The 19,908-nt window shown below is 42.7% G+C and overlaps 1 protein-coding gene across 6 annotated transcripts; it reads right to left on the bottom strand.

Moving 5' to 3' along the window:
• Positions 1-1,600: 1,600 nt before the first annotated feature.
• On the bottom strand, positions 1,601-18,112 carry ZNF655 (zinc finger protein 655). 6 transcript variants are annotated; one of them, XM_055410224.2, is made up of 6 exons: positions 17,997-18,112; positions 16,691-16,853; positions 15,434-15,519; positions 14,913-15,039; positions 8,519-8,623; positions 1,601-8,008 (listed from the first exon to the last, which is right to left on the bottom strand). In XM_055410224.2, the coding sequence occupies exons 2-6, from the start codon at positions 16,824-16,826 to the stop codon at positions 6,618-6,620; spliced, it is 1,845 nt and encodes a 614-aa protein (XP_055266199.2). In that variant the 5' UTR covers positions 16,827-16,853; positions 17,997-18,112; the 3' UTR covers positions 1,601-6,617. The 6 variants fall into 6 exon arrangements, with proteins under 6 accessions (XP_055266199.2, XP_055266200.2, XP_055266198.2 ...); XM_055410225.2 differs by lacking the exon at positions 17,997-18,112 and adding an exon at positions 17,869-17,989; XM_055410223.2 differs by lacking the exon at positions 17,997-18,112 and adding an exon at positions 17,790-17,983.
• Between the last annotated feature and the right edge of the window lie 1,796 nt (positions 18,113-19,908).

Here is a 19,908-nt window from a genome sequence, read left to right as displayed (position 1 = left end):
TGGAAGAGATGTCTCTTTGACCCTCATTGCCTAGCTGGACTTAGGACCTAAATTGGTTGTTTCTTCTTGCTCATTCCCGTGTGCACCCTCCTCTGCTCTGCTCCACCCATCTCCACACCCCTTCCTTCTGATCACAGGCCACGGTGACCGTGCGGGCCTAGAACCTGTTATCTACTCCCTCTGTCCAGCCCGTTGTGGCTTCAACCCAGCCTCCCTGTTTTGCCTGGAGCACACGAAGAGGAGAAACACACTAAACGGGTGAAAGAGGAAGAAAAGCCTTAGATACAGGGTCAAGATCCAAACGCCTACTGTACCTGGAGTACCGGTTTGCAGAGGCATATCTCATATGCTGAAGCAGGAAAAAAGGCAGTGAGTTGTTCATGATCAAGTGTTCTCCTGGTAAACTCAAAAACGACAGCTACCAGTTGTGGAGCACTGAAACTGACATCCCAGTAACCCTCACAACAATCCCATAAAGTTGCTATTTTTTACTATCCGAGATGGCTGGATGGCATCACCAACTCAATGGACGTGAGTGTGAGTGAACTCCGAGAATTGGTGATAGACAGGGAGGCCTGGCGTGCTGTGATTCATGGGGTCGTGGAGAGTCGGACACGACTGAGCAACTGAACTGCACTGAACGTGCCAGAAGCGGCAGTTAGTGAGCGAACTACAGGCAGGATTCAAACCCTGGCCTGTTCAAACCAGAGCCTGGAGGCTAACCACACTCAGGAAAGAAAAATGAAGAAGACTGGGGTGAGTATTGTAACATGAGAAACTGCTGGAAAGAAAAACTTGTAATTACGCCCGAGTTGTAAACTTTTTAAACATGGATGACATACAAACATAAGAGAGTAACCATTTTCTTAAAGTGAAGTGAATGGGATGAGGCAGCAAAATAATTATAAACATTTTCTCTTTGACTTGTACAGAGCACCATCTATTTGAAACCATTCTTGGATTTGCCAACTACGAATTGGCACTTGTCAAGAGCATTTGCCAGCAACTGAACAGCAAGGGCATTTGCCATCTGCCAGATTTGCTGCAGTTGCTGACCTTCAACGTTCCCTGAAGGGAATTCAGGGTGGAGAGTGAGGCACTCTACTGGTATAACAGGTCTTTAGACAGATATTTTTAGGAACTGATTTCATGATCCCAATCCTTGCATCTCCTCATATCTAGAAAAGTACTAAATCCTTTCATGATGATATCAGCTCCTCGTGACTAGCAGAAACCCTTTTATAAAATGAGTGCTTCATTGCACTGAACTCCCCCTTCATTGCGTTGAACTCCTTCATCACTGCACTGAACTCCCCCTTCACCATTGCATTGAAATCCCCCTGGAGAAGGGAATGGCAACTCACTCGTCTTCTTGCCTGGAAAATCCCATGGACAGAGGAGCCTGGGGGACCCCAATCTGTGGGGTCGCAGAGTCAGACACGACTGAGCGACTAACACACACACACACACACCCTTCACCAAAATCTTATATATTGACCTACCGCCACTGCTGCTTTGGAGCAGTCTCTCAGAGCTATCTGAGGTGCTATCTCCCGGGCTGCAATCAGCATTTTGTTCCAAATAAAACTTAACTCGCAACTCATGTTTGTACATCTTTTTAATCGACAGATTTAACACTGGCTCCTTCATGCACTCAAATCTTGAAAGAAGTGTAAGACATAATGCCATGATACAAATGTTAGAGACACATCACTGATCACTGTTTGCAGACTAAAGCAGGAATTGCCCGTTAGAAGGCATCTCCTACCACACACAGCCCACAGTGCCTAATGATTCCTCTAGTATTTAAGTTCTCTGAAGCTGAGCGCTGAAGAATTGATGCTTTGGAACTGTGGTGTTGGAGAAGACTCTTGAGAGTCCCTTGGACAGCAAGGAGATCCAACAGTCCATCCTAAAGGAAATCAGTCCTGATAATTCATTGGAAGGACTGATGCTAAAGCTGAAACTCCAATACTTTGGCCACCTGATGCGAAGTGACTCACTAGAAAAGACCCTGATGCTGGAAAAGATTGAAGGTGGGAGAAGGGGACAACAGAGGATGAGATGGTTGGATGGCATCACCGATTCAATGGACATGAGTTTGAGTAAGCTCCAGGAGTTGGTGATGGACAGGAAAGCCTGGCATGCTGCAGTCCATGGGTCGCAGAGTCGGACACGACTCAGCGACTGAGCTGAACTGAAACTCAGGGTGTCCCTCCCTGGACAATGCTAGTCCTGCACTGGTAAATACTTGCTCATTCATTCCCTCGTTTTTAGATTTTATGCTAAGTATTTCTACTCTAATATGGTGGTTTTGATATTATTATTTGCCCTAATAACTTTTAGGCACTTACTATACGACCAGTAGCTTTTACATTATCTCATTTAATGTTCATGCTATCATTCACCACATTGTATGTACAGCCCAAACTGGAAGGCTAGGGAAAATGTCTAAAGTCATAGCTAATAAAGTTCAAACACAGGTATGCCTAATTCCAAACTCATTGCTTTGGCTAATCTTTTTTACTCAATGGGTTAATTCATTTGATTAGGTTAACTGCTTCCATTGGCTGGCATTAAACATACTGTCTGGCAACTATATGACTGAATGAATGAAAGGATATACCAGGTTAAATTTTTGAATGTGAGAAATTCCAGTTTCTGAGATAACACGCGAGGGGCTTCCTTTGAACTTCATTCTTAAAATCTCAGTTACCCAGGTGATATTTCCTAGGATGAGGCATTCTCCGAAGAACTCATTACCGCCTTGAAAATGCCACACTTGTTCCGCTGCAGGACTTTTGACATACTTTTGCCTTAAAACACTCAGTGCTCTCCATCTTTCCAGTCTATCTACTCTTGCTCAAGCCAAAAACCTAGGACTTAAACTTGGATGTTCCCATTGCCCACCCACTTTGCTCCACCGTTGAATATAACCAGAGGTGGTAACAAACTTTGGTAAGGATATGTATCCATCAGTAAGTTCTAGTTAGCAGAAAAAAGCAACTGCATTTGGGGCACAAAGAAGTTTAAATATGAACCTAATGATAGCAGTGGGGATGTCTTAGCAGGAGATGGGAATTTGGGAGATCTAACCCATGGCCTGACTGACATTGTCAAAACCATCTAAACCTGCTTTAATGATTGGGGATGGGTGGGAAGGGGATGGTTCTACCTAGCTTCCAGAAGACACTGGGGTATTTTCTCCCAGCTTCCTGGAGAGCTCTGGGAGCATTTAGGATCAGCTGAAAACTGATGGTGAGTCAATTACGTAACAGAGAATGATGAGCTATCAAAGAAAATGTCTCTTCTCCGAGTTCTGTGATATGTCAGACACCAACATCAAGATGATGGAAAGCTTTAGAGTCAAATATCCCCGACTTTGAGCCATTAACTTGCTGTGTGATCCTATAGGTTCTTCAACCTCTCTACACGCCATAAAAAATTAGGGTTAGGGTTAGTTAACAGTCTCTTAAACTGTTTGTTCCCTTAAAGAGTTGGGAGGATTGTTCAAAGATGTGCATATATACATAGATGTGTACACAAGCAGGTGAAGAGACAAAATTAGGTGTTGCAACTATTAGATTTCTTCTCTTCCTTCCCCGTCTTCAAGACTAAAAAGACTAAGAACACATATTATATTGGACCAATTAAATATCAGCAAGCTTAAATGGACAAGTTTCTTGTCCTCAAGGATTATTTTCTCATTTTAAAATAATTTTTTTATTGAAGTATAGTTGATTTACAATGTTGTGCTGATCTGGTTTCTCATTTTTTGAAAAGTTTTATTGAAAAAACACATTCTGCCTAGCTCTACTCAACCCATTTACTTCATGTGCCAACAACATCCCAGTCAAGTAACCCTTTAAAGGTGTAAACACTCAGACTTTATTCCAGAGTTCTGTAGAGGACCAATCACTGTACCTGCAGGAAGGAGTGACCTACTCCTGCTGTGAGTCAGCTTTCTGGAAGGAACTGAGTTGCAGACAGGAAGGTGATTCTAAGATTCCCAAGTACTATGGGCTGAGGACTTCAAATTTTATTTGAAACAGATTCTCAAGAGTATCAAACACACCTTTATTCAAGTGGAAGTACAAAAAGCACATTCCTAAACCAAACGCATAACATGTGATTTTTACATTTCCTGCTATTTAGAGATTACTCAACCTGCTGTTTCATAATCACCAGAGGTGACTACTGGTGGTCTCTATTAGTAGGGTACACATGTTCATAGATAGGAAAGAAAAAAAACATGCATTTTTTTTCATATGCTTTTACATTTAGATCAATTCATTTAGGTCCCTACCTTGTCCAGATGAGATCCTATGCTTGCTGATGGCTAAAAGGTAAAATACTGCGGTAGAACTACCCTAAAGCTTATTAGGCAGAAGAGGCTTACAAAGTAAGCAATGCATTTTTGTATTACTTGTTGAGGATCCCTAGTAAGTATTTTAACAGGTGAACTCAATCGCTGGAACAACAACTAGAGTTTTAAATAACACTTGCCTTATTCACAAAATGTTATGATGCTTAAGATGGGAAAATACAATCAAATACTTTGACATCATCTGAAAAATCATGAACTCTTGCTAGGTGTTATGACACTGACCCTGATCTGTGGAGCCAACGTCTGTGATCAGTTTCATCAATCAAAAAAAAAAAAAAAGTTTTTATATGGCCTGCAGACGCTTGTAAAATACAAAATATATATATATGTAAACAATTCCAAACAGATAATGAAGCAACTGTAACAGTTAAATGTTTACAGGCTTTTCTGCCATTCTTGAAATACTCTCTCCAGATACCACAAAAAAATACGCAATATCTGATGGAAGGTAGTGTTCCTTTATGAAGATCTCTGATCTCTTTTTTTATTTTTTCTCTGATCTCTTAACATACGTTCTTTATATTTTGCCCGATCGAAGGCAGACTTGAGTATTCTGCTGGCCTTTAATGGACATAAATCATCCTGAACTTAGACATTTAGAATAGACACCAAATATAGCTAGGCTACCACCAGTATTGTCAGCTTCTAATGTCTTTCTCCTTCTAGAGATCAATCCTGGGTGTTCATTGGAAGGACTGATGCTAAAACTGAAACTCCAATCCTTTGGCCACCTCATGTGATGAGTTGACTCACTGGAAAAGACTCTGATGCTGGGAGGGATTGGGGATGGGAGGAGACAGGGACGACAGAGAATGAGATGGCTGGATGGCATCACCAGCTCGATGGACATGAGTTTGAGTGAACTCCGGGAGTTGGTGAGGGACAGGGAGGCCTGGCGTGCTGTGATTCATGGGGTTGCAAAGAGTCGGACACGACTGAGCGACTGAACTGAACTGAACTGAATGTCTTTCTCATCTCTCTCAGAAGGCAGTGAATGCTAACACAGCTAAGAACTTGGGCATCACTTTTTGAACATGTTTAGGTTCTTGCCACAGACTCAGGGGAAACAGAATCCTTCATACTCATGAACAGACAAGAGTGTGAAAACCCATTTCTTTTAAAGATATTTTGCTTAGGAAAGAAGACATCCAAAAAGTAAGCAGAGATGGCATACCACTGGCTTAAAGCTTAAAACTAGGAAACCATCATTGAAGGTGCTTAAGAGAATGGAGAAACCGACAGGAACCCAAATGCTGTGGCTGGAAAGGAATAGGATCATTGGAAAAGAGCAGGCCTAAGAGTCTGTTTTGGAGAGAACTTTGGCTGAGAACAGTAGAAAAAGCTAAATGAGAGAAACTTTCCAGAAGTTATTGTTTTAACGTTGGTGTATTAATATATCAGGGAAGCATTTATTGGACAATAAAAACCAATTTCAGGAAAAATAAAAATGTTTATAGGCCACATTAAAATAAAAATAGCTTGAGTTCCATAAATAAAGTATACATACCTACTTACAACACCTATTAAATAAAAGAATGCCATGAGAAAACAGCACTGCATTCACCAAGTCACTCCTCTGACTAGACTCTTCTGCAATGAAAAAGACTGGGACTATGTATTAACTATTTTATACACAAATAATAAGTTTTCCCTTCAATATTTTGATATTGAATAAAGCCTGAAATATGGTGCTAAATACTTCCACTTGCATTATATCAGACTCCAGTCTGGTGTGGACATTCTAATGATGAAAAAAGACTTGAACTCCTACTGAAAGACTGGTCACATTTCCTAAACCCAAAGGACTTCCCTTGGGTATGGATTCTTTCCTGCTGAATGAAGGCTGGAAATATGGCTGAATCCTCCCACACATACACATTACATTCATAGGTATTCGGCATGAAATGAATTTGATGCTCAACAAGGTAGTTTCTTTGACTGAAGGCTTTTTCACATTCATTACAGCAATGGAATTTTATTCCAGTATGAGTTCTCCAAGGATACTAAGGTAGGAAAACAGCGTGAAGCATCTGTCACATTCAGTGTATTTGTAGGTTTTCTCATTGGTATGGGTTTGCAGGTGTCAAGAGTGCAACACTGATAACTTTCCAATGCTTGTCACATTCGGGTTTCTCTCTGGTATCAATTTCTCCACGCTGAATGAAGGCTGAGCTGGACTGAAGGCTTTACCACATTCAGGACACACGTGACGGCTTGCTGGTGTGACTTCTCACATGTTGAATGAGGCCTGAACTTGATTAAATGCCTCCCCATGTTCATTACATTCATAAGGCTTCTCTTTGGTATGACTTCCTTGATGGCGGACAAGGTGCGCCCTCTGACTGAGGCTCTGCTCCCATGCATCACAATCAAAGGCTTCTTCTCTGGCGAGGACTTCCTGGTGCAGGACAAGATCTGAGCTGTGGCTGAAATTACGCTCGTAGTCATTACACTCATGGGATTTCTCCTTCCTGTGAGCTCTGTGGCGCTCCACAAGGCACGCGGCGTGGCCGAACGCCTTCCCGCTCTCACCGGACTCGTGGGGTTTCCCCGCGTGAACTCTCTGATGCTGGACAAGGTGCGAGCTCAGCCTGAAGTCCTTGCCACACTCCCTGCACGTGTGCGGCTTTTCCCTGGGACGAATGCCCGGATGCTTAACAAAGGGCGGCCCACAGTTACCGTACTCATAGGGCTTCTCCTCATCATGGCCCTTCTGATGTCCAGCTTGGTGCGAGGTGTGACAGAAATCGCTGCCACACACGGTACACCTACAAGGCGTCTCTCGATGGACTCTCTGATGTTGCGTGAGGTGGCCACTGCGACTGAAGACCCTTTCACAACTGCCACATTTGAAAGATTTTGCTCTAGTGTGAACCCTCTTGTGCTGAAGTACGTCTGAGCTCTGATTACAAGATCTGTCAGATGCCTCACAGGATTTATCAGATGCTTCACATTTATAGGGTTTTTCTCTAGTGTGTATTCTTTTATGTCGACTAAGACTTGAACTCTGACTGAAAGATTTTTCACATTCTTTACATTTGTAGGGTTTCTCTCTAGTGTGAATTCTCTGATGTCTAGAAAGGGCTGAGCTCTGATGGAAGATTTTCTCACATGCGTCACATTTATAAGATTTCTCAGTGGCAGGAATGCTCTCACAGTTACTAAGGTGGGAGAGTTCCATTAAACTGTCCTTATAATCATTACTGTGAAAATCCTGCGTTAGATTTATTTGTTCCTGTTTACCAGCTGAATCCTGGTTGAGGCTCACATCGTATTTATCAATGTCGTCAACATTCTGTATTCTAAGAGCTCTCTGATCTGCATCAACAGTAGAGTCCAGACTGAAGCTTTTTTCAAGTTCATTACATTCATTGTTCTTCTCACTGGTGAAGGTTTTCTTACTTATTGTTATTTGCCTAAACTCTCGCTCCAGGAAGAGAAATTTTCTTAGGATTTCCTGAAGCCTTTCTAATCTGTCCTCAGGCTTATACACTTCTCTAGTCTCAGGAACTTGGGCAATATCCTTTTTGAATCTTCCTACTCTCACTTTGTATGAATGTACTTCTTCTGGAATTTTCTGCTTAGGAATCAACAGCTTGTTCTCTTCTCTGGTCTCTCCATCTGATTCAATATATAAATAGAAAATGCAAATATAATCTGTACCCTGTGCTTAGAAAAAGAAAACTTAGAGGAGAAAACTAAATAATCTACAGTCTACCAGGGTAAGCGAACTTTCTTTACTTTGAAACACAAGCATAAAATCTCAACAGCAGATGTACGGGCATGAATAGGAGCAGTGAGGCAGGATCCAAGAGGTTCAGGGTGTGACAGAAACAGAGGGCAGGTTCAGCAGAGTAAGGAGATAACCAATTAAGGTGTCTCAACAGAGATAACAGGGAACTAGTTCAACAGAATTATAGACAAGTAACTTGTATAGAGACCTACTACATCTTATGAATAAGGGACAAAATAACTGGAAAGAGTTCATCAAAAAAAAAGGGGAAAGGAAAGAGCTCTTTATTCAGGGATACAGACAGAGCTCTTCACTGACTTCCAAAGCAGCTACAGCTTGGCTCAACAACTAGACTCTACTTCCCAACTAGTTCATCTGATTGATTCTGCCTTACTCACCTGAGCAGTCATCTCTTAAGACTTCTCTATTCTTAGTTTCCAGATCAAAGACTTGTAGATCTTGTTCCAGCTGGGAGATCCCATCAGGCTTGAAAATTGGAAATCCTGCTCACAGAGAAGGAAATGGGATGTGGCATTTTATCCCCAGATACTACATTTTTCTCTTAATTAGTGGTTAATGGAGAGAGAAAGAAAATTCTTAGAAGACATTAGGAAGGCCTGGAGAGTGAGAAAGCCAAAGACCTTCAACACAGAATTCATGTTTGTGCTCTAGAAAGAGGTATGCTAAGGGGCAAGCTAAGGAGCATTTAAACATACTCAGTTAAAAATATTCATTTAAACATACTCAGACCAGGGAATTTGTGCATGAGTGTGTACCTGTCTTCACTGAAATTATCATTCTTACTCTTTACCTATTGCTTATAGATCAAGCTTTGTATCAGAACCGATCTATAAGTATTAGACCTGGTCAAAATGGAGGTCGTCAAAATATAACTCTGCTGGACTAGACAAAAGTCAATTCTCAGGCACCTGTTGTATGGTGAGCTAAACTGTAGCAACAAAATCAGTGAAGACTGAATAAATACTGCAAGGACCAATTTCAGGAAATAATTCATTTTAGGGCATATGAGGAAACAAGTAATAATATGACACATCCTTACCCCTTAGGAGCTGATACTCTTGTTCAACAAATGTTTATGGGGTGCATCCTATATGCAAAGTATGTAAGAAATAAGAGCCCAAGCAGATACAGTCCATCCCCTCAAGGACCTTACACTCTAATTGCAGAGACAGAAACAACTTACTGTAATATTATGTAGTGAGGAAAGTGCAATAAAAGTGCATTTTCACATAAAATGGTCTTTCTCTGGCTTGCATAATGGACTGCTAAGATCTAATCTCTTTTAATGCAAAAGCAAGAGGCGGTCTGCTTCTGAGGGGAGAACTATTACAGTATCAAAGGGGCAGTTTTCACATGTACTCAGCCCACAAAGCTTCCAGTAGCACACATGCAAGGTCTCACTCAAGCCCCTCATCTCCAAAAGCCTTTCTCTTCACTTACTGAATGTCTACAGAACATATTATTTGTTCCTATCCTATGCTGTGCTGTGCTTAGTCACTCAGTTGTGTCCGACCCTTTGAGACCCCACGGACTGTAGCCCACCAGGCTCCTCTGTCCATGGGGATTCTCCAGGCAAGAATACTGGAGTGGGTGGCCTATCCCTTCTCCAGGGGAACTTCCTGACCCAGGAATCAAACTGGGGTCTCCTTCATTACAGGCAGATTCTTTACCAGCTGAGCTACCCTGGAAGCCCCCTCCTATCCGGACACATCTCTGTATCATGGAGTTTTATAGACTTTTAAAAACTGTTTCTTGGTATTATCATTCCTATTTGATTTATAAACTTTGATAGCAGGGACCATGTACATTGCATCATGCACTTCTTTTGACTCATTTACTTAAGAGCTACTCACTGACTGCTAATTTTGTGCCTAAGTGTCAACAGATAATCAAGGTTTTAAAAAGGGCTCTGGGCCTGAAAACTATGATAAACCAATAGCTGTCCTATGAGATTCCATGTGACAGTCTATGAGCAGGGAGACCAGAACAGATATAAGAAAGGCATTTACTGTGTTTCTGAATTCTCTTGGGCATAAACAGAGTCAATTCTCTTTCTGGACTCTTATTAATTTAGTTAAGATCCTCTATGTCAAATCAAATAGTTTTTTCAAGTTTAAAAAAAAAATGAAGCAGCAACTACCCTGCTCAAAATTCTGATAACACAATTTGCAACTTTTAGTAGATATTTATTAAGAAATTTCTAAGTATTTGATAATCAAAATTAATTTTTGTTACTTATTCTTTGAAATGAAAAGTGAAAGCTTTAGTTGCTTAGCTGTGTTTGACTCTATGACCCCATGGACTGTAGCCCACCAGGGCTCCTCTGTCCATGGAATTCTACAGGCAAGAATACTGGAGTGGATTGCTATTTCCTTCTCCATGGGGTCTTCCTGACCCAGGGATCAAATCCAGGTCTCCTGCATTGCGGGCAGATTCTTTACCATTAGAGACACCAGGGAAGCCCCTCTTTACTCTATATCTACACTTAATCACATACACACAATAAAAAAGATCGTCTTCATGTGGGATTAAGGGTTTGATTTTAGACACGTGTTTAAGGTAATATGTAGGAAGGTATAAGACAGAATGCCTAGCAGTGAGAGATACAAGACTGCAATTTAGAAAAGAAAACAAGATTCAACATATAGGCTTAAAAGTTAAAAGTCACTTGTATTATCAAAATATTAAGCTAAGATTCACTAAGCTCTGGAAGGTGCAAAGTGTCATTCCAAGAACCTTATGAACTTTCACTCAGTCAATACTCATCACACCTCCATGAGATAGGAATGATTACTGTGCCAATTTTACAAAGGGGAAAACTAAGATTCAGAGAGGTTAAGTAACTCACCCAAGGTCATGATAACTAGTGAGGCTAGGGCTCAGACACTCTTATTTCAGAAACTGGCCTTTAAATAATCTGCTAGTAAAAAAATAGTGATTGTGAATGATATCTATCCCTTCCTCTAAATATGTACAGAAAGAGAACAGAAGCCCAACATAGAGACAATGAAGCAAAAGGTGAAAACAGTAAAAAGAACAGAGAACCCGTAATTAGAACAATACATGGAAAGTCAGGATCCAACAGATTGAGAATCATGACTCTTAATTAAAAGGGATGTAAGAGAACATTTAGTGTCAAAGAAATGAAAATCTCTTTATAATAAAAATCCAAACCACTGGGCACAGTCTGAGCAATATTCAATTTGAGAAAATTCCATTATAAAGAAATAATTGAACGCTCTCCTGAAATTTGTTTGTATTAAGAAATCTGATCCATAGCTCATTCTCTCTTACTGTCCTTTCAAAAAAAAAAATTTTAAGTAACTACCACAAGCCCCATACTTACATACATAAACTAATTTAATCCTTGGCACAACTCAGAAGGCAGACATTATTTTTCATCATTATAATCCATTTAAATAATCTACTCAATCACAGGTAAATGGACCTCACAGTTAATATTCTTTCCAATCTGTAAGAGTCACAGAAAGCACTAAAGCAGGTTTTCTTACCACTAGCCTGAATGCTTTTTTCCTAGATTTAAGTAAAAAATCTATGCTTTAAAAATATGCATTTGCTTTAAATTTTTCCTATCTAAAATTATTTTTATTAAAACATTTTGATTTTTTAAACTGCAACCTTGATAGTTTTCTAATTTTTACCTTCATCTGATCTTTAAATATAATATTTAAAATTCATCTTATTGTTTGTCGCCTGTACCAGTGTTGTGCTAAGATTTTAGCCATCTGAAAGCTTCACGCCTCTCTTCCTGATCCTTAACAAACACACAAAATCTCTCCTTAGCAACACATTCTTGTGTAGATACCTATTTACAATAGAATGTATCCTTTAACAATTTTACTGTTTCGTGAATGCATGCCCTTTCTGCTCCCGAACTGCGTAAACTCAAACCTGTCTGTCCAATTTATTGTGCCTATTTTAAATTATCATCAGAATACTGAGCCAGAAAAATATACAAAACAGCACATGTGGTTGAACTGACTGTCCTAAGGTATAAAACAGTGAAAAAGCATAGGCTTCAGAGTCAGATCTAAGCCCCTAACCTAGCTTTGACCCTGAGTGGATCACTTAACTTCTCTTAGCCGCAATCACCTCAGGTATAAAACAGAATAATAATATCTGCTGAAAGAGTTACAGTAAGGATTAAGTGAGAGATACACAAAGTACCTAGTATCAGTAAACAGCTGCGGCAGTGAGAAACATTCTACAGAAAATCATTTCTCTCCTCAAGACACTGACTTCAAAAAGGAAGGGCTACGTGCCAAACATTCCTGATTTACCAACTCACTCATCACCCAGCAGTTTTGGTGAGCAGGTTTCTAATGCTGTCGTCTAAGAGGGCATCTGCCACACTGCCCCATGTGAAATACAATCCAGGTCTTTTTCCTGATCTTAATCTCCACCACTAAGTCACAGATAACTTCCCTTTGGGCATGACCCCCAAGCCAGTAATTCACTCACTGTCAATAGTATATGCTTCTTTTTAAGATTAAGTAATGAAAATTTTTGCCTGCTATTTTACTACTGTGCTCCTACTCTGTATATTTATTACTATGTAGTGGAAGCACTTAACCAAAAGACCAAGGCTCTGATATCTGTGACAAATACAGCTCAGAAGTACTGTCACGGGAAAAAGATATGAATTGGAACCCACAGCTGCTAAGTCAGAGGCTGAGTTATAAAGTGCTTATTTTACGATGTCAAACATTAAGCTAACTACAGGCGGAGTTTGCTGAACCCCCAAATATGAAAATGACTTCCCAAAGACTGTCAAAAATAATTACAAAGGAGAGGCTGGGCACTTGGTCAAAGAGCAAGCTGAGTAGTAGGGTTTCTTGTATGTAATTGTGCCCAGCATGTGTGAGTGTACAAAGTGTCCTGTGCACGTACAGAGATGACAGAGGAAATGGGATCAAATTCAGCCTAATAGGAAGCTGTGTTACTAGGCTGAATGAAGTACTAAGAAGATGCTTTACTTCAAAAAGTAGACAGGTAAACTGTTGGAAATTATGTAATTATTAGGTAAAATTAACAGCAATTTGCAATTACATATCACTTTATAATTTACAAGTTGTTAAATATACATTAGATTTAATAGCCTGAAATAAACTGAATTCTTTTGCCCTCCCATTTCCCCTCCATCAAGGAAGAGCCTTTAAGGAACACTTGATCGGGGAAGATTATATAAATGCATCAATTTATACAGCACTGTAAAGAATAAAGGAGACAGACAGGACCCTGGAGGGGTCACAGGGATTTAAAGGAAGGAAAAGACTAGAACGTTAAACATGAGGAAGGCCCAGGGGTCTCAGGAGATTGAGGCAATAGATGGGGCAGCTTGTGTTCACTATGGAAAAAGGAGGGGCACACAGCATGTGTTCCACAGTCTAAATAACATGGGAAGGTCATAACTGAAGCACTGGAGGCGAATTCTGTGGTTTCTGAGAACACAAGTCGATGACCACCAACCATGGCTTCTGAATGAACTCAAAATTCAAGATTCAACATTCTGGTTGCAACGGAGGGCATCCGTGGCCCTTGGAAATTTAAGGTCATTTGAGGAGCTGCAATTTTACACAGTGGTAGCCTCCTGGGAAACATCTACTCCATCAATCAAGTGTAAGATCTCACAGTCGTGGAAAAGGAGTCTCCGAGCGGGGATGAGCACTATCGATGGGAAGCCGACACCTGGGCCATCTCCTGGAGATCCCTGCTGAAAGGATGGCAAGTGTTTCTCCAGAGAAAGCACTTGCCTGGGTATGACTCAGGGCCGGGCAGGAATTCACACTATGAATCCGGGTGGTGGGAAGGCGGAGAAGAATGCCTACAAAGATCAAAGAGCCAGGAATGGAAAACACACTACAAACCTTCCCAGCGGTCAGGCTGCCTCCCCACAGACAAGAATTAATCAAGGAGACAAAACAATACCCTGGATGCCACCAGCACAGGCAAAGCAAAAAAGAAAAAAAAGAGAAAGAAAAGAAAAAGTGTGATTAAGTACATACATAACAAAGAAAAGAGTAGCAGAGACCAGCCAAAAAAGAAAGAGGAAAAGGAGCAATGTTCACACCAAGGCGGGTGCTGGCAGCTCCCCCAGAGGCTTCTCTAGAGCACTACAAGTTGCCTCATCTCAGCTGCCAACTGCACCATCCAAATGACAAAGGAGAGACTCGGTCTAAATGTGAGACTGTTACTGTTCGGGTGAAGGATTACTGTCTAGGTGACTCACTGAAATGTACTGGCAGTGAGTCATGCCTTGAGATCAAGCCTCTGAAATTCTGCCTGCTTGCAGATGAATTCAGGGATCTTAAGAGGTGAGAGATTACTCAACGAAGATTTTAGCCTATCTTTAAAAAAAAAAAGGCATTTCTTCTTCCAAGAAAAATGGGAAACTCTCAGATACAGGGGCACTGAATTACCAGGAAGAAAAGCGTCTGGTTGTGGGTTGGGAGGCCCTAGAGTCCCTCTCATAAAAAAGGGAAACATAGGGAAAATTAAGAACTTGCAAAGCACCAGCAAGTTTCCCTTTAGTAACAGGGAACAGATGCCCCACAAAAGCAGGAAACATTAACTGAGGATATGGAGTAGAATGTCTCCTCTTGACATCCCCAAAGGAAACCCACTCCCAGAGGAGATGACTTTAAAGATTGAGGACTCAAGAGGTTCTAAGACCTGGAATTTGAGCCACCTACTCAAGGAAGTAAAGAAACCCTAATAGGTAAACTGAATAATAAGAAAGGCAATCCTTACCCAGTGAGACCAGGTTCCCATAATTCTCTAACATCACTTCTCTGTAGAGAGCCCTCTGAACAGGGTCCAGGCATCCCCATTCCTCGCGAGTAAGGTGCACAGCCACATCCTCGAATGTCACAAATTCCTGAAATAACACAGCCTGGCTGCTCTGGCGAAAGTGGCCACCACAGCATTGCGGCCAGAGAACAAAGATGACACAGAGGGTCTGTAGTGTGCATTTACATTGGAAAGGAGGGAAAACAGAGGAGCATCTTGGGAATAGGTTCCACAACCCTTTAACATCTAATAAGCACCCATGACATCACCAAGGATAAAGGAACAGTGTTTACTGGTGGTATTGGGGAGACAGAAAAGTGGTTTCTGTGAAGTCCGGGTCTCTGAGGATGACAGGCACCCAACCTGGGATCTGCTATTAAAAAAAGATCTCCAGGAAAGGCTTATGGATGGGATGGGGAAAAGGGCCACGCTCAATCAGCAGCAATAGTCCCTGAGGAAAAGCAGAGGGTTCCTCAGCTCACCTGGTACCTGGCTGTCAGGAGCGCAGCTGCCTGGTCTCCTGGGCTTCCCTCGTGGGGAAGAGAAGACACCTGGTGAACAGGTGGAGCTGAGGGAGGAGAAAGGAGCCAAGAATGAGAGCAGCCCTTCCCAGGATGCCCTCACAAAAGAGAGTCAGTGGGACCCTTCTTCATGTCGACATTACAGTAAAACCAACAAATGTTTATCGGATATTGAGTTTGTCCTGCACCATCTCAACATCTGCATGCCCTCCTTCCACATGTTTAGACCCATGATTCAGGATTTTATTATGAAATCTCATATTGCACTATATCCCCATGTCATGACATGAATAATCATGTCAAAAAAGTGAGCACCGTTACCTGTCTTGCAGATAGGCAAAGCCAAGCATAAAGGTTTGCAGTGACTCATCCAAGGCCGTGGTTATTTAGTAGATTTCTGACCCTCTGCCAGACACTGCTCTGTAAACTTTTGAAAATGAGCTCCGTCTCTGCAACCAGTGTGTAAAGCCCCCAAGAATAAGGAATGGTCATCTGTTTCCTCATAATCCTTTCTACACTCACACAATGCCCCACAGCACTCAAAACACCATGGCATTCAGTTGGTGTTCCTGACATACAGATTATTTCAGGCACTGCAGTTGGCCACAAGTAAAACTCAGACAAACTTCATACAAAACAAAGGGAAGACAAGACAGATCAACCTATCTCTATTAACACATAAAAATGTTACTTTACAGTCTGTATGTGATATGTATACATTGCTCCAAGCCCTGGGCTCAACTAAGGAATTAAATGGTTGCTTTCTTGATCAAAATTAGAGCAGTCAAAAATACTGCAGTTGCAACATAATGGCAGCTGGTAAAGCACAAAAGGTCGAGGGAAGAAACTAAGTTAAACGAACAGGGGTAGGGACAGGCTCCAAATCTAAGAGGAAGTGAAAGCGAGACAAGGGCTGGGAGGGGCGGCAAAAGCAGCAGTTCTTCTAACTTATTCTGAACGTGGCAACTGGGATGAAGTGAAAATTATATGGAAGTAAAAAGCCTGAATAGAGTGAGTGAAGACCACTCTGCCTATTAGAGGAGGACAGGCTGACCTCCACAGAGGGTCCCCGACCAGGACTGAATTGAGCCACATCTGTCCCTCCCTTCTAGACCTCCCTCTAGGGGCCATCCTCTCATTGAAGCCCCTGGGACTCTGAGGCCCAGGAGCCCTTCTACACTCCCATTCTCCTGGATGGAAGTGTTCTCTCTGCCTTACCCCCAGTGAGTCCCTGCTCCATGTCGGTGTCCTGCACGAACTGAGGCTCTGGGGACAGACCCTCAGAGTGGGTCTCCAAGGACTGAAACTGGACCACTGGAGATTCTGCTGCTTCCTGGGCTGATATCTCCTCCATCCCTGTTCTGGAGGACAATGACCATCACTGCGGAGTGAGATGAGGAGAAATTATTGTAACAAGTTAAAATAGCCCATCATTTGACACCCTCATGACTTAACAAAGTATCTTACACACTGCAGACACAGTGAAAATAGTTAATAACAATTAACCACCTAAATATATAGCAGAAAAAAAATGTACATCATTCATTTTCAGATATTTAAGAACCATGTCATAAGTGTGCAGGTTTATTTGAACTCCACTAATTCTGAACTTATGGAATTTTTTAAAATAAAGACAAGACAATTTAATAGTGTAGAGATTTCTGGGGAAATTCAAAATACCTGAAATTTACAAACTTCTTTCAAGGATCAAGGGTGTACCCAGAGAAATACATTATTACTCGTTATTTTTTTAAAGCAAGGCCTTGAGGAATTACTTGGTAAACACTCTGCCAGCCCATTCCGAATTACTGAATGGCCCTGAGTGAATGAAGGAGTAGAAGTCTATCAGTCGTGTCCGACTCTTTGCGACCCCATGAACTACAGTCCATGGGATTCTCCACGCCAGAACACTGGAGTGGGTAGCCTTTCCCTTCTCCAGGGGATCTTCCCAACCCAGGGACTGAACCCAAGTCTCCCGCATTGCAGGCGGATTCTTTACCAGCTGAGCCACAAAGGAAGCCCTGACTGATGACTAAATTCCACTTTGGGGGTGAGACCCTTCATAACTCAAGACTAGGTGGGCAGACCTCTTCCCACGACCCGGGCTGTAACGGGGAAGGGCGACTCAAACAAGTCAGACTGGTTGTCCTTCACACCCAAGGACGCGGCACGGCCCAGTCCCCCTTCCACACCCTCAGAAAGGGCCCTCACGCCCTGCCCTCAGAAGGCCTCGCCCGGCGCTACCCTCCTCCCACTTCTCTGCTCTGTCAAGAAACGGTCCCAAAAGGGCGAAGCGGGCCCCGGAAACCCATCTCACAGCAGGCCACGGTCACTGGGTCCTGATGGCCGGGCCCTCAGTGCGTCGGGGTTGACTTAAGAGAAACGGGTTGTCGCACCCCGGCCCTGCGCGCTTCTGGGGACGGGAACCGCCGTCAACCGGAGCCCAGGAGACTCCTGCTCCTCCCCAGGAGGCTAAACAAGGCGCCGACCCAACGCGACCTCAGGGCGGCTTCCGGGGACTCACCAGGGGGGAGGGGAGGGCCGGGCGGCTATCACGCCGCGGACACCCGTGCTCTCGAAGTCGCCCGAGGGGTTGGGGGGGTCGCTCTAGACTGCTCGGAGGCTGCGCTTCTCGCTGGCACTTCCGGAGGCGGAGTCCGACGGTGGAGGCAGGGCGGGCCCCGGATGAGGGCCCCGGATGAGCGCCCCGGATGAGGGCCAGAAGAAACCGAGGCTTTTACATGTCCTACTGCCGATCTCACCCTCCTACTGACCCTGACTGGCCACTCTAGCCAGTACACCGATAGTGACCGCAGCCGACCCGGCTTTGGGAAGGCGCAGCCAACCCTCAAGACTCTTCGCAGGGTGGGGGCCCTTGCACTTGAGGGTGGGTGGGTATGAGGAATGAGGACGAATGGCCAACCTAGTGGTCCGACTTCCATGAATCAGCCAGTCGAGAACTAGCTCAAGGGTACAAACCACGCTGATTAAAGCCAGTGTTGAAGGCGCTTCGTTGATATGAAGACCCCAGAAAATCCTAGGATTGAAACATAACACGGTTCTTGGGGGAAGGTAGGGGCACTGAGCAAGCTGGAGTGGGAGAGACTGGAAAAGTGTTGTGTTCCTGATGGAAAGGGCTGTGCAGAATCAAGGATGGATAGAGTAGGAGCATGTGAACAGGCAGTCCCAGGGCTGGCACAAAAGCCCCTAGGGCATTATGATCTCCTGGATTCTTGGGGAATGTAATGTCCTGTAGTTGAGCTAGGTCCACCAGGAACTGGCAAGTTTCCTGAAGAATATAAACAGTGATTTGAAAGGGACTTTAGATACTTTTCCTTTGTTTAGGCTCACAAATCAGGTATTACCCTGAAATGATGTTTGACATGTCTGATTAAAAAGAAAAACCAAGTGTAACAGTCTCCATGTTTTTTCAAACAACATGAGCCTCTGGAAAACTTACATGCCTTCCCTTTCTTTCCTCCTTGAGTATCTCAGGGATCTAAAACAACTTCTTTCTATGACATTGTCTTTCTAGCCTACAGTATTTGTCACAATGGAGTCAGCATCACAGATAGGAAATTCACTGTTTTTTAAAAAAATAAAGCACTGCTTAGTCAACTGCTTGTTGGACAGTTCCAGTTGAAAACTTTGTGTGTGTTGAACAGAAACCTCCTGTTGATGTCTGTTGTTCCTATTGAGATCCCTGAGACAATACATGACACAGTACTTCCTGCTTGTCATTAACAACTTAGTAAGAACTAGGTCGTCTGCCCAATGGGCAACAAGTCAAACACTGAGAAAGTGAGGTTTGCAGCAGAGTTTATTCACAAGACAGCCGAGTGAGGACATAGGAGAACAAATCTCAGATCTACCTTCCTGTAGGTGAGGGGCGTGAGATTTTTATGGGATAAAGAGCAGGGGGCTTAGGTGTCGGGAAAGGTAAGGTAATCAGTGTTCTACACAGGCCTATCAGTTACAGGGTTCATAATGGGATGTGTGTTAACAAAATACAAGCACTTAGGGACTTCCCTAGCAGTCCAGCGGTTAAGACTCCTCCCTCCCAATGCAGGGAACCTGGGTTCAATTCCTGGTCAGGGAACTAGATCTCACATACCACAGCCAAGAGTTCAGATGGCACAACTGAAGATCCCAAGAGTTGCAACTAAGATTTGGAGCAGCCAAATAAAAAAGTTTTTTTAGGTGAATAGTAAAAGGTGCAATTACTGTGAATGCATTTGACAGCCAAAATGCCTCAAATTGTAATTCCACTATTATCACTCAGAAAACTCCCTGGATACATTAGCCAAGCTCAGAATCTTATGATATTTAGTATTGGAAAGAATAATTGCTCCCCAGTGAACAAATATTTGAAAATACCATCGACTGAAAAAAATGCACAACTTAAAAGTTGAGATCTATGTTTCATTTGATGGACA

This window comes from Moschus berezovskii, chromosome 27 (assembly GCF_049115385.1).
Source record: "Moschus berezovskii isolate FMDL1 chromosome 27, NW_MosBer_1.0, whole genome shotgun sequence".
NCBI lineage: Eukaryota > Metazoa > Chordata > Mammalia > Artiodactyla > Moschidae > Moschus > Moschus berezovskii.
The sequence above is the reverse complement of the archived record's forward strand: the minus strand, read 5'-3'. Positions and strand labels throughout refer to the sequence as shown.

Bases quoted from the DNA above. Each gene is read 5' to 3' on its own strand.
- ZNF655 (XM_055410224.2), bottom strand. From the start codon at position 16,826: ATGGAGGAGATATCAGCCCAGGAAGCAGCAGAATCTCCAGTGGTCCAG. The intron at 15,040-15,433 runs GTGAGCTGAGGA...GTGTTATTTCAG, and splicing joins TCCTGACAGCCAGGTACCAG to GAATTTGTGACATTCGAGGA. The intron at 8,624-14,912 runs GTAAGGATTGCC...CTCTGTGAGCAG, and splicing joins TGGGAACCTGGTCTCACTGG to GATTTCCAATTTTCAAGCCT.